The following is a 13,514-nucleotide window of genomic DNA, read 5'->3' as shown; positions in this document are numbered from 1 at the left end:
CCCACAGGTTGCCTAATATTGGCAACACCTGCTTCATGAACTCTGCTCTGCAGTGCCTGCTGGGGCTGCCAGCATTTTGCAGAGACATCCTGAGACAGCAGAATATCTGGAGTTCCTCCCCCTCCTCTAAACTGCTATGGTATACAGCCTCGCTCTCACCCTCCTGTCCCACCTGTACACACACTGACCCAAACACCTAGACGCTTATAGTTACAGTACACAAGTTCCGCCTCAATGTATGTGTCAGTGGAAGCTGCTGAGGGGAGGACGGCTCGTAATGATGTCTGAAATGGAGCAAATGTAATGGCATCAAACACATGGAAACAATATGTTTGATGTATTTGATAGCATTCCACTGATTCCGAACCAGCCATTACCACGAACCCTTCCTCCCCAATTAAGGTGCCATCAACCTCCTGTGGTATGTATGTATGTATGTATGTATGTTTGTATGTATCCATCCATCTATCTATCTATCTATCTATCTATCTATCTATCTATCTATCTATCTATCTATCTATCTATCTATCTATCTATCTATCTCTCTGTATGTATGTATGTATGTATGTATGTATGTATGTATGTATGTATGTATGTATGTATGTATGTATGTATGTTTTTATGTATGTATGTATGTATGTATGTTTGTATGTATCTATCTATCTATCTATGTATGTATGGATGGATGGATGGATGAATGGATATATATTGTCCTTCGTACACTCTTAGTGTCTCATATGATTTTTAAGATAAAACCACACCCAACTCAGCTTCTGATTAACACCAGAGATGATTTCCTGTCACAGTCAGGAATCAGTTGAATCATATTTGATCAGAAGTTAAAGTAGAAGCACAGAGCTAATCTGTGGCCAAGGTGAGAGAGTGAAACCTGAATGCATGCTCTTTGTCTCCGTCCACAGCTGCTTTGCCGAGTTACATCATGCCAGGCTTTCTGGAGGCACTGTTAATGCTAAGAACAAGGAAAATAAGAAAATCCTTCAAACAGTCAAGCGCTGTCTTTCCGTTGTCAATGAGGACTATGAGGACGACAATGAACAGGTAAGATATTATTTGCTAAAAGACTCACTTAACAATAAACCTGGGACACGTGACAGTGTTTTTCCCCAGCTCTGTTTCAGTTGTAGTTGTTGATGTATTTTCTGCTTCTTTCCCATTCTTCTCTTAGGATGCCCATGAATGTGTGTTGCTTCTCCTCTTTCAGCTGAAGGAGGAGGGTATGGCATTAAAGGGCTCACCAGAGCCATACACCTGCCCTGTGAAGCAGTTAGAATTCAAGCTGAAGACTTCCCGTACCTGCACCAGGTAACAGCTGTCATTTGTATACGGTGTACCTTGATGTCATCATCACATTTGTGAGGAGGTTTAATGTCAGCATAATATGCAGGATACAGAGGTAAAGCATTAAGATAGTGTGTAGAGGATCAAAAGGTTTGTGTTGGATAGCTGATGCATTTCTCTCCGTACTTCTGAAGCTGTGGAGTTATAGTGTATGGTCAGGAGGATTACAATCACTTGTCCCTGAGCCTGAGCCATTACCTGCCACACAGCCTGGACCTCTACTTTAAGGTCAGCACTTAGCTTAAACCAAGAGTTAGTATGTCAAGGAACACTATCATTAATGTCATAATGTTCATAATTGTATTGCTATCCTTTGTCACCTAGCCATCTGCGTTAGAGTGTGCATGCAGGGTGTGCTCAGGCAGCATGGCATCTGTGACTATGCACTTCCTCACGCTGCCCCGGTGAGTCCCCCCATCATCATCTCAGATTACAATTGACAGTCCTGATCTAACTCACCAAACTGGGTTATTGAATTGAGTACAAGACTGATTCCTTTGTCTGTGTGAATGCCTACCTGGTCGTCCGTCCGTCCGTCCGCCCGCCCGCCCGCCCGCCCGTCTGTCTGTCTGTCTGCCCTGCCTGCCTGTCTGTCTCTGAGCAGGGTCCTAATGCTTCATATCAAGCGATTTACTGCAGGCGACTGGGAGCCAAAGAAGGTGGATGATCCCATGTCCATCCCTGCAGAAATAACCCTCCCAGCCGTATGTGGGAAGACAGCCCATGTCCAGTATGGAGCCAGGTTGGTTTACACTCTGTTTGGGGACATTGCACATTGAGTAGCCAACACACACCATGATTTTCACACACTAGATATTTATTTTCAATGCCATCAATTTACACAGGGCAAGCTCCCTGGGGAAAAACAACATGGACAACAAACCTGCAAACTCCCCGAAAGGCACCCTTGATAGACCAGGTAGGACATTGTGTTACTGACATCATGCATAATACCCTCTCATGAAACAGGACTGTTGAGGAAAGCAAGTCGGAAGCTGAAGTTAAGAGTATATTTGTTGATAGGTTTCCACTTCACTTTCTGGTTTGTATTTACACTATATTTGATATACCCCCACCAGCTTCAAATTCCTCTGACCAGCTAGAGAAACCAGCTGACAGTGAGGAAAAGCAGCAGGCAGCCGCTGTGGTGAGGAGAGAGAGAGAGAGAGAGAGAGAGAGAGAGAGAGAGAGAGAGAGAGAGAGAGAGAGAGAGAGAGAGAAATAGAACAGATAACAGATAATTAGATCCAGTTGAGATAGTTGAGATAGTGGGCGGATCAAGATAAGGCAGTTATAGAAGGCACCCCTATCCTGTAGACAAAATAACAATCCTATTATTAAATGTGTTTCCTTACAGAGACACCAGCCAGACAATATCTACAAATTGTCAAGTGTGATCTCACATCTGGGAGACAACATGTATACAGGTATGCAGGCATGCAGGTATGCAGGCACGCAGGTATGCAGGCACGCACACACAATTATGAAAGCTAAATGTACACTCTATTTTGTTTCCCTTGTTCCCTAGGCCACTACATCAGTGATGTTTTGGACAGCCGTGGCAGTGGGTGGCTCTGCCTGGATGACGCACATGTCTTGAGGACAGATGAGGCCACTGTGCTGAAGGCGATTGCACAGACTGCCTACATCCTGTTCTATGTCTGCAGGTAAGGCTCTAGGCCACAAATTTGAGAAGAATGTCACAAATGGAGTCAATGACGACAATCAGTCCCTTTCACCTGTAATCCCTCTGTATGTGTTATTTTTCAGACATTGTATGTACATGTAAGATCTCCCTGTCATTTCTCATTGAAGTGGAGCAGGTGACGGAGACCAGGCCCCGCACTACCAGGAGAAGGATCAGGAGAACCCATCATTAAACTCAGGGAGATGCACAGCGCTCAGGGACCACCTGGAGTAGCACCTACCACACACCAAGAAACATCAGATTAATCGAATTAGGCTGCCCTACACCACCCTCAACTGCCTTAGACCACCATAAAGCTGCCCTAGACCACCATCAGGCTGCCCATCACCACCATCAAGCTGCCCTAGACCAACATCAGACTGCCCTACACCACCATCAAGCTGCCCTAGACCACCATCAAGCTGCCCTACACCACCATCAAGCTGCCCTAGACCTCCATCAAGCTGCCCTACACCACCATCAAGCTGCCCTACACCACCATCAAGCTGCCCTAAACCACCATCAACTGCCTTAGACCACCATCAAGCTGCCCTAGACCACCATCAATTCTCCCTACACCACCATCAGACTATCTTTCACCACCATCAAGCTGCCCTAGACCACCATCAGACTATCCTAGACCATTAGGACATCACGCTGCCCTAAACCACCTAGACACCAAGCTGCCCTAGACCACCAGAACACCAGGCTGCCCTAGACCACCAGAAGACCAGGCTGCCCTAGACCACCTGGACATCAGGCTGCCCTAAACCACCTAGACACCAAGCTGCCCTAGACCACCAGAACACCAGGCTGCCCTAGACCACCAGGACATCAGGCTGCCCTAGACCACCTGGACATCAGGCTGCCCTAGACCACCAGGCTGCCCTAGACCACCAGAATAAACAGCTTACACCACAAAGCATGTACCCACTCTAGGCCATCTACTGTATGTTTACAATTATATAAATATAAAACATCTCACCGACCGAGTGCAATTAATGTTCTTTTACTGTACATGGTAGTGAATAAATGTACCTACAGTGCATTCAGAAAGTATTCAGATCCCTTGACTTTTTCCTCATTTAGTTAAGTTACAGCCTTATTCTAAAATGGATTCATTTATTTTTTCTTCTTCTCATCAATCTACCCCAGAATGACAGCAAAAACAGGTTTTTAGATTTTTTTGCAAATTTATCAAGAAAACATAAAGCTAAACTATCACATTTACATAAGAATTCAGACCCTTTACTCAGTACTTTGTTGAAGCATCTTTGGCAGCGATTACAGCCTCAAGTTTTCTTGGGTATGACGCTATAAGCTTAGCACATCTGTATTTGGGGAGTTTCTCTCATTCTTCTCTGCAGATCCTCTCAAGCTCTGTCGGGTTGGATGGGGAGCATCGCTGCACAGCTATTTTCAGGTCTCCAGAGATGTTCAATCAGGTTCAAGTCCGGGCTCTGGCTGGGCCACTCAAGGACATTCAGAGACTTGTCCCCAAGCCACCCCTGCGTTGTCTTGGCTGTGTGCTAAGGGTCGTTGTCCTGTTGGAAGGTGAACCTTCGCCCCAGTCTGAGATCCTGAACGCTCTGGAGCTGGTTTTCATCAAGCTTCTCTCTGTACTTTGTGCCGTTCATCTTTCCCTCGATTCTGACTAGTCTACCAGTCCCTGCTGCTGAAAAACATCCCCACAGCATGATGCTGCCATCACCATGCTTCACCGTAGAAATGATGCCAGGTTTCCTCCAGACATGGCGAATGGCATTCAGGCCAAAGAGTTCAATCATCAGGTTCCTGATAACTCAGTTTGGCCAGGCGGCCAGCTCTAGGAGTCTTTGGGGTTCCAAACTTCTTCCATTTAGGAATGATGGAGGACAATTCCTTCGACCTCAGGGTTTGGGTTTTGTTCTGACATGCACTGTGAACTGGGACCTTATATAGACCTTTCTTATACAGGCCTTTCTAATCGACCTGGCCGGGGTATCCTGGAAGGATATTGATCTCATCCCGTCAGTAGAGGATGCCTGGTTATTTTTTTTAAATGCCTTCCTACCCATCTTAAATAAGCATGCCCAATTCAAGAAATTTAGAACCAGGAACATATATAGCCCTTGGTTCTCCCCAGACCTGACTGCCCTTAACCAACACAAAAACATACTATGGCATTCTGCATTAGCATCGAACAGCCCCCGTGATATGCAGCTGTTCAGGGAAGCTAGAAACCAGTATACACAGGCAGTTAGAAAAGCCAAGGCTAGCTTTTTCAAGCAGAAATTTGCTTCCTGCAACACTAACTCAAAAAGTTCTGGGACACTGTAAAGTCCATGGAGAATAAGAACACCTCCTCCCAGCTGCCCACTGCACTGAAGATAGGAAATACTGTCACCACTGATAAATCCACTATAATTGAGAATTTCAATAAGCATTTTTCTACGGCTGGCCATGCTTTCCACCTGGTTACTTTCCACCTGGCTCAACAGCACTGCACCCCCCACAGCAACTCGCCCAAGCCTTCCCCATTTCTCCTTCTCCCAAATCCAGTCAGCTGATGTTCTAAAAGAGCTGCAAAATCTGGACCCCTACACATCAGCCGGGCTAGACAATCTGGACCCCTTCTTTCTAAAATGATCTGCCGAAATTGTTGCCACCCCTATTACTAGCCTGTTCAACCTCTCTTTCGTGTCGTCTGAGATTCCCAAAGATTGGAAAGCAGCTGCGGTCATCCCCCTCTTCAAAGGGGGGGACACTCTTGACCCAAACTGCTACAGACCTATATCTATCCTACCCTGCCTTTCTAAGGTCTTCGAAAGCCATGTCAACAAACAGATTACCGACCATTTCGAATCTCACCATACCTTCTCTGCTATGCAATCTGGTTTCAGAGCTGGTCATGGGTGCACCTCAGCCACGCTCAAGGTCCTAAACGATATCTTAACCTCCATCGATAAGAAACATTACTGTGCAGCCGTATTCATTGATCTGGCCAAGGCTTTCGAATCTGTCAATCACCACATCCTCATCGGCAGACTCGACAGCCTTGGTTTCTCAAATGATTGTCTTGCCTGGTTCACCAACTACTTCTCTGATAGAGTTCAATGTGTCAAATCGGAGGGTCTGCTGTCCGGACCTCTGGCAGTCTCTATGGGGGTGCCACAGGGTTAAATTCTTGGACCGACTCTCTTCTCTGTATACATCAATGATGTCGCTCTTGCTGCTGCTCTTTCGGCAATGTCATTTACAAAATAGCCTCCAATACCCTACTCAACAAATTGGATGCAGTCTATCACAGTGCAATCCGTTTTGTCACCAAAGCCCCATATACTACCCACCATTGCGACCTGTACCCTCTCGTTGGCTGGCCCTCGCTTCATACTCGTCGCCAAACCCACTGGCTCCATGTCATCTACAAGACCCTGCTAGGTAAAGTCCCCCCTTATCTCAGCTCGCTGGTCACCATAGCATCACCCACCTGTAGCACGCGCTCCAGCGGGTATATCTCTAGGGTCACCCCCAAAACCAATTATTTCTTTGGCCGCCTCTCCTTCCAGTTCTCCGCTGCCAATGACTGGAACGAACTACAAAAATCTCTGAAACTGGAAACACTTATCTCCCTCACTAGCTTTAAGCACCAACTGTCAGAGCAGCTCACAGATTACTGCACCTGTACATAGCCCACCTATAATTTAGCCCAAACAACTACTATTTCCCTACTGTATTTATGTTATTTATTTATTTTGCTCCTTTGCACCCCATTATTTTTATTTCTACTTTTCACATTCTTCCACTGCAAATCTACCATTCCAGTGTTTTACTTGCTATATTGTATTTACTTTGACACCATGGCCTTTTTTTGCCTTTACCTCCCTTATCTCACCTCATTTGCTCACATCGTATATAGACTTGTTTATACTGTATTATTGACTGTATGTTTGTTTTACTCCATGTGTAAGTCTGTGTTGTTGTATGTGTCGAACTGCTTTGCTTTATCTTGGCCAGGTCGCAATTGTAAATGAGAACTTGTTCTCAACTTGCCTACCTGGTTAAATAAAGGTGAAATCAAAAATAAATAAAATAAATAGACAGGTGTGTTCCGTTCCAAACCTTGTACAATCATGTACAAGTATTTCTTTTTTTTATTTTGTATAAATTTGCTACAATGTCTAAAAACCTGTCTTCACTTTGTCATTATGGGGTATTGTGTGTAGATTGATGATTTTTTATATCCATTTTGAATAAGGCTGTAACATAACAACATGTGGAAAAAGTCAAGGGGTGTGAATACGATCTGAATGCACTGTATAAGAGGCAATCTCTATCATTCATTCATGTTGGGTAAAAAGAGGAAAAAGTTAATATTACAACAATATTGTGTGTCTGTGCACAGTCTATCTACAGCACTCCCTCAGGGTTTTAATGTAACCACAAATACAATGAAGTAATGGAACAATGAATGGCAATGTAACATAGACCATACATCACATATCAGTTTGGAGACAGTCTTGACCCACAACTACTGTGGGAAAGACTAAGAGGACCTCAATGTGTTGCACAAGAAATATAGAAGAAAACAATATTTTTCTATAATGGATATGTTTATTGGTCTTTTACAACAACAACAAAAAAAGTCTAGAAATACAAGAAATAAAAGGAGATAATGAATACCCGGTTCGTCAACAGCCAGTCCACTAATAATAACAACCTTCAGGATGTTAAAGCTTTGAACCCAATGAAATTCTACTTTCTGCCTGGCAGACAGAAGGCTCCATAAATCATTCTGTTATAACACTGGTTCACACCAACACGATGGGAGAGGTGCTTATGGTATAATATGACACTAAAGCTATGAAACTGGTTCAAACACTATACACTTTTTTCCCCCTCATGTCTTTATTGAGAAGTGTCTTTCAAAAGAAACAGATAAACCTTTTTTTCCCCCAATTTGTTCTGGCTTAAAATAATAATAAAGGCTCAAATATGTAATTAGTCATTTACAAAATGGTCATTTATGTTTAACATTTAATAATCAAGGCATCAACAAGTGTGCATATTCAAATTGAATGATTGCTCTACCCTGAACCACTGAATTAAACCAACGCTCTAACACTCAATAAAACTTCAATAAAAATGAATTACCCTTCTGTAAATCATGCTAATATTATTCAGCCATTTGAAATGCATTGAAATGAAGGTGACACGAGATGTCAAAGAGACCTTTTTGAGTTAAGTATTTTGTACATGGTACAGAAAAACATAACTGATAGCCAGAATTATACATAGCAATATTATAGTATGTCAAGCACACATTTGGGCTGTCTTTCTAAAAAAAAGGGCCTTTGCTCCAAGTCTGACAAACCTAATTCCACACATTATCGTACACCACTTAAAGTAGATTGATATGTCAAATATAAAATGGTGGGTTATTGGACAAGGTTATATTGGTCAAGTTAACAGGGTCTTTTGCTAGTCATATATATAGGGGAATGCTGAGGCAACAGTGGCGTGGTACAATCTAATTCACTACAAACCTGCTACCAAAGAGTTATTCACATAGTTATTTTATACTAAACTAAGTGGATTGCAGTATCTCTATGACAGTGGTGGTTTTGATGAAAACAATTCGGTGTGATCGTCATTTAGGCTACCATTTAAAAATAATTCCCTCGCTTATGCTGTGCTTTGTTTTACATATCCTGGTCCAATACTGTACAATCATGAAAGACACATGTTTTTACATCGTCCACCTGTGTGCCAGTAAACCAGCTGAAATGACAGTGGTTAATGTCTAGCTAGAGGGCTGTTTGATTCTAATGGCTGTTCCAGGGAAGTAGCTTTACATAATTATGGTAAACTCCTGCTACTTGTTTTCGAGTGCCTATGCACACTCAGACGCCTATGCAATTTAAATGCACTTTTATCTGCAATTGATGTTAAAAACGAATCCAAGGCATGATGTGCGGTATATTCATATGGAGGAGGTGATGGATTTGCTTGGCCTGCAGCTTGCCATAGAGGGGTAAGGCAGAGTAGTGGGGTCCACTGCTGGTGTCTGGGGTTAGGAGGACAGGGGTAAGGTTTGTGGGGGGCGGAGGCCATGCTGCGTGTGGGCTGTAGGGAGCGCGTCTACTCCAGTTGGGGAGCTGCTGGCGTCTCGTTGGCATTGGCATCCGTGGTCTTGTTTTCCATTTCATCGTCGGATAGGAGGTCGAGCGATGTTCCCTCCACCTGCAGCTGACGCCTGCCCCGAGCGGCTGGAGGAGAAACTGATGGGGCCTCCACGCCTGCAGGGGACAGAGGGGGCCAGGAGAGGTATTAGTACGAGGACCATCAATTTGGCCAATATACACAACTGTTTGTGTGTGTGTGTGGGGGGGGCTCTAAATACCTGAGGCGGCTCTTGAGTGTGTTGACCTCACGGCTGAGACCCTCGCTGCTCTCAGTGGCATCGTCCAGCTCCCTCTGCAGCTTCCTGCGGTAGGCGTTGGCACGTGTGGACTCCTCCTCAAGCTGCCTCTTCAGCTGCTTCATGCGAGAGTTGGCCTTCTCCATCTGACCCAGCCAGGTGTCACAACAGACATTAACAATGATGAACAGTCAATACTAATACTTACAATACTCAGCATTCCTATGGTCCAATGGTTACTGGAAGAACCTACTGTAGGAAAGACTCCAATCCTAAATCTTCACACCTATCCAATCCTGTCCCACCTTTGCGAGTTGTACTGAATTGGATAGAATTCCTTCTTTAGCTGTGTACATCTTAAAAATGCACTATGCAGAATTCGCATAATTTCTGTTTATGTCAAAACAAGCAGTCATTGTGTAGAGAATCCATAACCAAAAATCTATACATTTTCAGCTGTTGTACAAAACCGAAGTAAAAGACGCAAAAACTAAACTAAAAGCATAGAAATGGAGTACTTAGAACGGATCTATCGCTTCTTAGACTTGTTTTCAATGAGAATTAAATATCTATAACTCAAATTTCTATGTTAATTTGGTTAAGTCTCCCAAAAAGTTACATATTGTAGCTTTAATATCTGGGACGTCCAAACTTCCGTGACAAGCTCCTCACCTGTTCCTTGTACTCGTCGGAATGGCGGCGCTCGTCCTCCACCTGCATGCACACCTCCTTCAGCTTCTTCTCTGTCCATCTCACAAGCTTATTGGCCGCTGCTCGCTCCCTGATAGGAGGACAGAGGAATGAGGTCATAGGACAGTTAGAGCACCACAGAAACCGCACTGTAACAAAGGCTGTCAGTCATAGATCTTCAAGTACATCTCTTAAGATTGCTTTGACTCATTACATTGATCACATTAAGATTTAGATCACATTCAAGAACCTCTCTTCCAACGGGCTTAGCTTGTTCTAAGGCCCTCATGAACTCCTCCTGAGTCTTGGTCTCCTATTTCACCTTGTCTAATAAGGTATGGAGTTGTTATAAGAGAGTTGCTGTGTTTCTCACTTAGCTCCCGCTCCAACTGCTCCTCCAGCTGCAGTATCTTGGCCTCCAGGGCGGTGATGGAGGCCTTGAACCGGCTCTTCACGGAGCCCTTCAGCTCGCCCAGCTTGGCCCGCAAGTCCTTGTTCTGCCTCTCCAGCTGCTGGCGCACATTTTCACTCTTCTGGGCCCATGCTGCGCTCTGCCACAAGCTCCAGGGTCAGGGTGTCCACCTGGGGGAGGAGAGGGGGAAGAGAGAGGTGGAGAGAGGAAAACAGGGAATGAAGGAGAGAGGGGAAAGTGAGAGAGAGATAAGGGTACTTTTTATGGTAGGGCTGAATAATGGATTGTTCCCTGGTGGTAGTAGGATCTACAATCTACTCTGCGAGAACAAATTCTGCTTTGCATTTATGTCATGATCTGTTGATAGTTGTGACTGGTGTGGTAGTGACCAACTGGGTTTACAGAACAGCAAATATACAACAAATGTACTAACGTTAGTATTTTTGTTTAGTTTACAGTCACTAGGCAGAGTGGCAACTTTTCAATGAGGTACGGTCAGAGATGAATAGCTCCATCTGTGTTAAGGTGCTCCTAACAGTATACGCTGATGAAGACAGCTTGTCGGTCAGAAAGGTTGGATATTAGGTTATTAAATAATTGAGTCTGCGCTAGAGTGTGCAGCTCTCCTTTTCCAAGGTCCTCCTAACAACCATTGCAAGGCTATGTTCCATCTGTATCAGATCAGCGTCAACTGAAGTGGAATATGCATTTTACGTTCCATAATTGTAACGATTCTCCTCGTAGGTGGAAGGAGGAGCGGACCAAAGCACAGCATGGTAAGTGTTCATCTTATTTAATGATGAAAGAACACTTCAAAATACAAAACAACAAAGTGAAAACCCAAACAGTTCTGTCTGGTGCAGACACACAAAGACTGAAAATAACCACCCACAAAACACAAAGGAAAACAGGCTAACTAAATATGGTTCTCAATCAGGGACAAAACATTGACAGCTGCCTCTGATTGAGAACAATATCAGGCCAAATACAGAAATAGAAAATCATAGAAAAACTAACATAGACAACCCACCCAACTCACGCCCTGACCATACTAAAACAAAAGACAAAACAAAGGAACTAAGGTCAGAATGTGACAATAATAAAATGTTACTCTAAAGTATCTTAAGAAGATAGAAGTTAATAAATATGTTTTATGTTTACTGTATATTGTATAGGCTGTAAATGTGTCTTTATGTTTGTCTATTGCTGGCAGCACCAATTCATCGAATTCGTCAAATTCTGTGAATGTGTGAATGTAGGCCACTTGGCTAATAAAAGTTGTTTTGATTCTGATAGACAGTAACATTACTTTGAATGTCCTAGCCTCTTCCCATATCCCATACAATCACGCGTCATTGGCCCAGGGAGCGTGGGAGAAAGATAACCCAATGTTTTCTCAATAAAAAACAGGTGTATTGGCAAGAACCTAGTTATTTTGTATATTTTATGAAATAGGAATAACTCTGAATACATGATAAATTCATTTTGTAAATAATTTTTCAACATTTTGGTGTGTGTGATTTGTTGGCTATTTACGCTGGTAACGCGTAGACAGGCGCATCATAATTTGGTTTATGACATCACAATGTGAAATGGGCAACATATTTTGATGTTCTGTAAAATAAGGCACAGTCTACAAATACACTGAAATGGGATGTTTGTGTTGCTGTAAAAAGGTATGTGTCAATTCTGGGCTAGAATTAGTCTAACTCTGTTACAATTTAGAGTATATTCTATTATTTTCAGCTATTACTAGTTGTTTCATTGTCTATTTATTTGTGCCAAATAGCAGGATTTGGGACAGAGGGTATAACTGTATGGTTACAATGGTTTTATTTTTATAAACATGTATTTTTGCTATTTGTTAGCCTATGATACAGAATTCAATATGATTGGGCAACGAGTTCTTTATTTTATGGTCAGATCATGTGGTTTGGGTGTGACATTTGCTGCTAGTTCAAATATAACATATATAATGTTTCTCCAAACAGAAAAAGAAGTGCAGAGTTCGCCTCGGGATTGGGAGCCGCTGTCCATCGCCGTTCCCAATCCCACCCAAACTGACGTCATTGGATGCCAGCATGGTAACTGCGTCAGTTTGGAAAAACCGGGAGAAGAAGAACGTAAAGGATCACGACCAACTTGATTCTTCCTTTGTCTCTTCTTTCCATTTGAAACCGTCTACAACATCTCTGACGCCCCTCGACCCCTTGTCTGGCCGAACACCAATCGGCACTCCCTCCCCCTCACCCCCTGGATCCCCTGCCAGATCCCCTTCCACTCTCTCCAAGTTCTTCGGCCTCTCTTCCCTCTCCTTTCTAAACATGTCATCTCTCTCTTCTTCTTCTTCTTCTTCAGTGGAAGGATCACAGACCTCCTCCCCTTTTAGTGCTTCTTCTGTTTCCCTGGCAGTCTCAACTCAGTTATCCTCCTCTGCCACTCCCCCCAGTCCTGCCTGCCCTTCCTCCACAACTCACGTCTCCTCACCTGCCCCCCAGTCCTCCTCTCCAAACCCCCTGCACCGCCATGGAGAGACCAACAAAGACAGTGAGACTGCCAGGTACTGCAGCCTGATATCACATGTCATGCCAACCAACACCATTAAATTGAAATGAAAAAGCCAATATAATGTAGCTAACCTAATGCATATGTCTGTGTATCTTTACAGAGATCTTATGAGCTCTGAGGTCAAAGAGGTGGGGGCAGTTGTTCCACAGACAAAGAGAATGGTACCCCTATTTGCTGGCATCGCAGGTCTGTAAACGGGTGCCATTTTTTGGTGCTACTTGTCTCAATTCATCTTTGACAAAGCTTCTCTCTTACCGTTTTCCGTCTCTCGGTCTCTCTCTGCAGAGGCCTCCATTGACCTGAAGGCTTCCTCTGTCTCCTTGGAGAGGTAAGTACTGTATACAATAGCCACCTTCATCTCACTCAACTCTACATAAGAGTGGTCACTCACACCATGA

At 43.7% G+C, this 13,514-nt stretch overlaps 1 protein-coding gene and 1 pseudogene across 1 annotated transcript; one reads left to right on the top strand and one right to left on the bottom strand.

Annotated features, from left to right (window-relative positions):
- The first annotated feature begins 955 nt into the window (after positions 1-955).
- On the top strand, positions 956-3,160 carry LOC118938552 (ubiquitin carboxyl-terminal hydrolase 37-like). The gene is made up of 7 exons (XM_036942622.1): positions 956-1,323; positions 1,494-1,587; positions 1,684-1,763; positions 1,964-2,101; positions 2,205-2,278; positions 2,717-2,786; positions 2,888-3,160. Exons 1-7 carry the CDS (start codon positions 1,238-1,240, stop codon positions 2,901-2,903), a joined length of 558 nt encoding a protein of 185 aa, XP_036798517.1. The 5' UTR covers positions 956-1,237; the 3' UTR covers positions 2,904-3,160.
- Positions 3,161-9,130: 5,970 nt separating this feature from the next.
- On the bottom strand, positions 9,131-12,631 carry LOC118938079 (annotated as a pseudogene).
- Between the last annotated feature and the right edge of the window lie 883 nt (positions 12,632-13,514).

The sequence above is a fragment of the Oncorhynchus mykiss genome, chromosome 13, assembly GCF_013265735.2.
Source record: "Oncorhynchus mykiss isolate Arlee chromosome 13, USDA_OmykA_1.1, whole genome shotgun sequence".
NCBI classification, from domain to species: domain Eukaryota; kingdom Metazoa; phylum Chordata; class Actinopteri; order Salmoniformes; family Salmonidae; genus Oncorhynchus; species Oncorhynchus mykiss.
Note: the sequence above shows the minus strand (reverse complement) of the source record. Positions and strands in the feature narration are given on the sequence as shown.

Excerpts from the sequence above, each read along its gene's own strand:
- LOC118938552 (XM_036942622.1), top strand. The coding sequence starts at position 1,238 with ATGGCATTAAAGGGCTCACCAGAGCCATACACCTGCCCTGTGAAGCAG. Across the intron at positions 2,102-2,204 it reads CATGTCCAGTATGGAGCCAG|GGCAAGCTCCCTGGGGAAAA; the intron begins GTTGGTTTACAC and ends CAATTTACACAG. Across the intron at positions 2,279-2,716 it reads AGGCACCCTTGATAGACCAG|AGACACCAGCCAGACAATAT; the intron begins GTAGGACATTGT and ends GTTTCCTTACAG.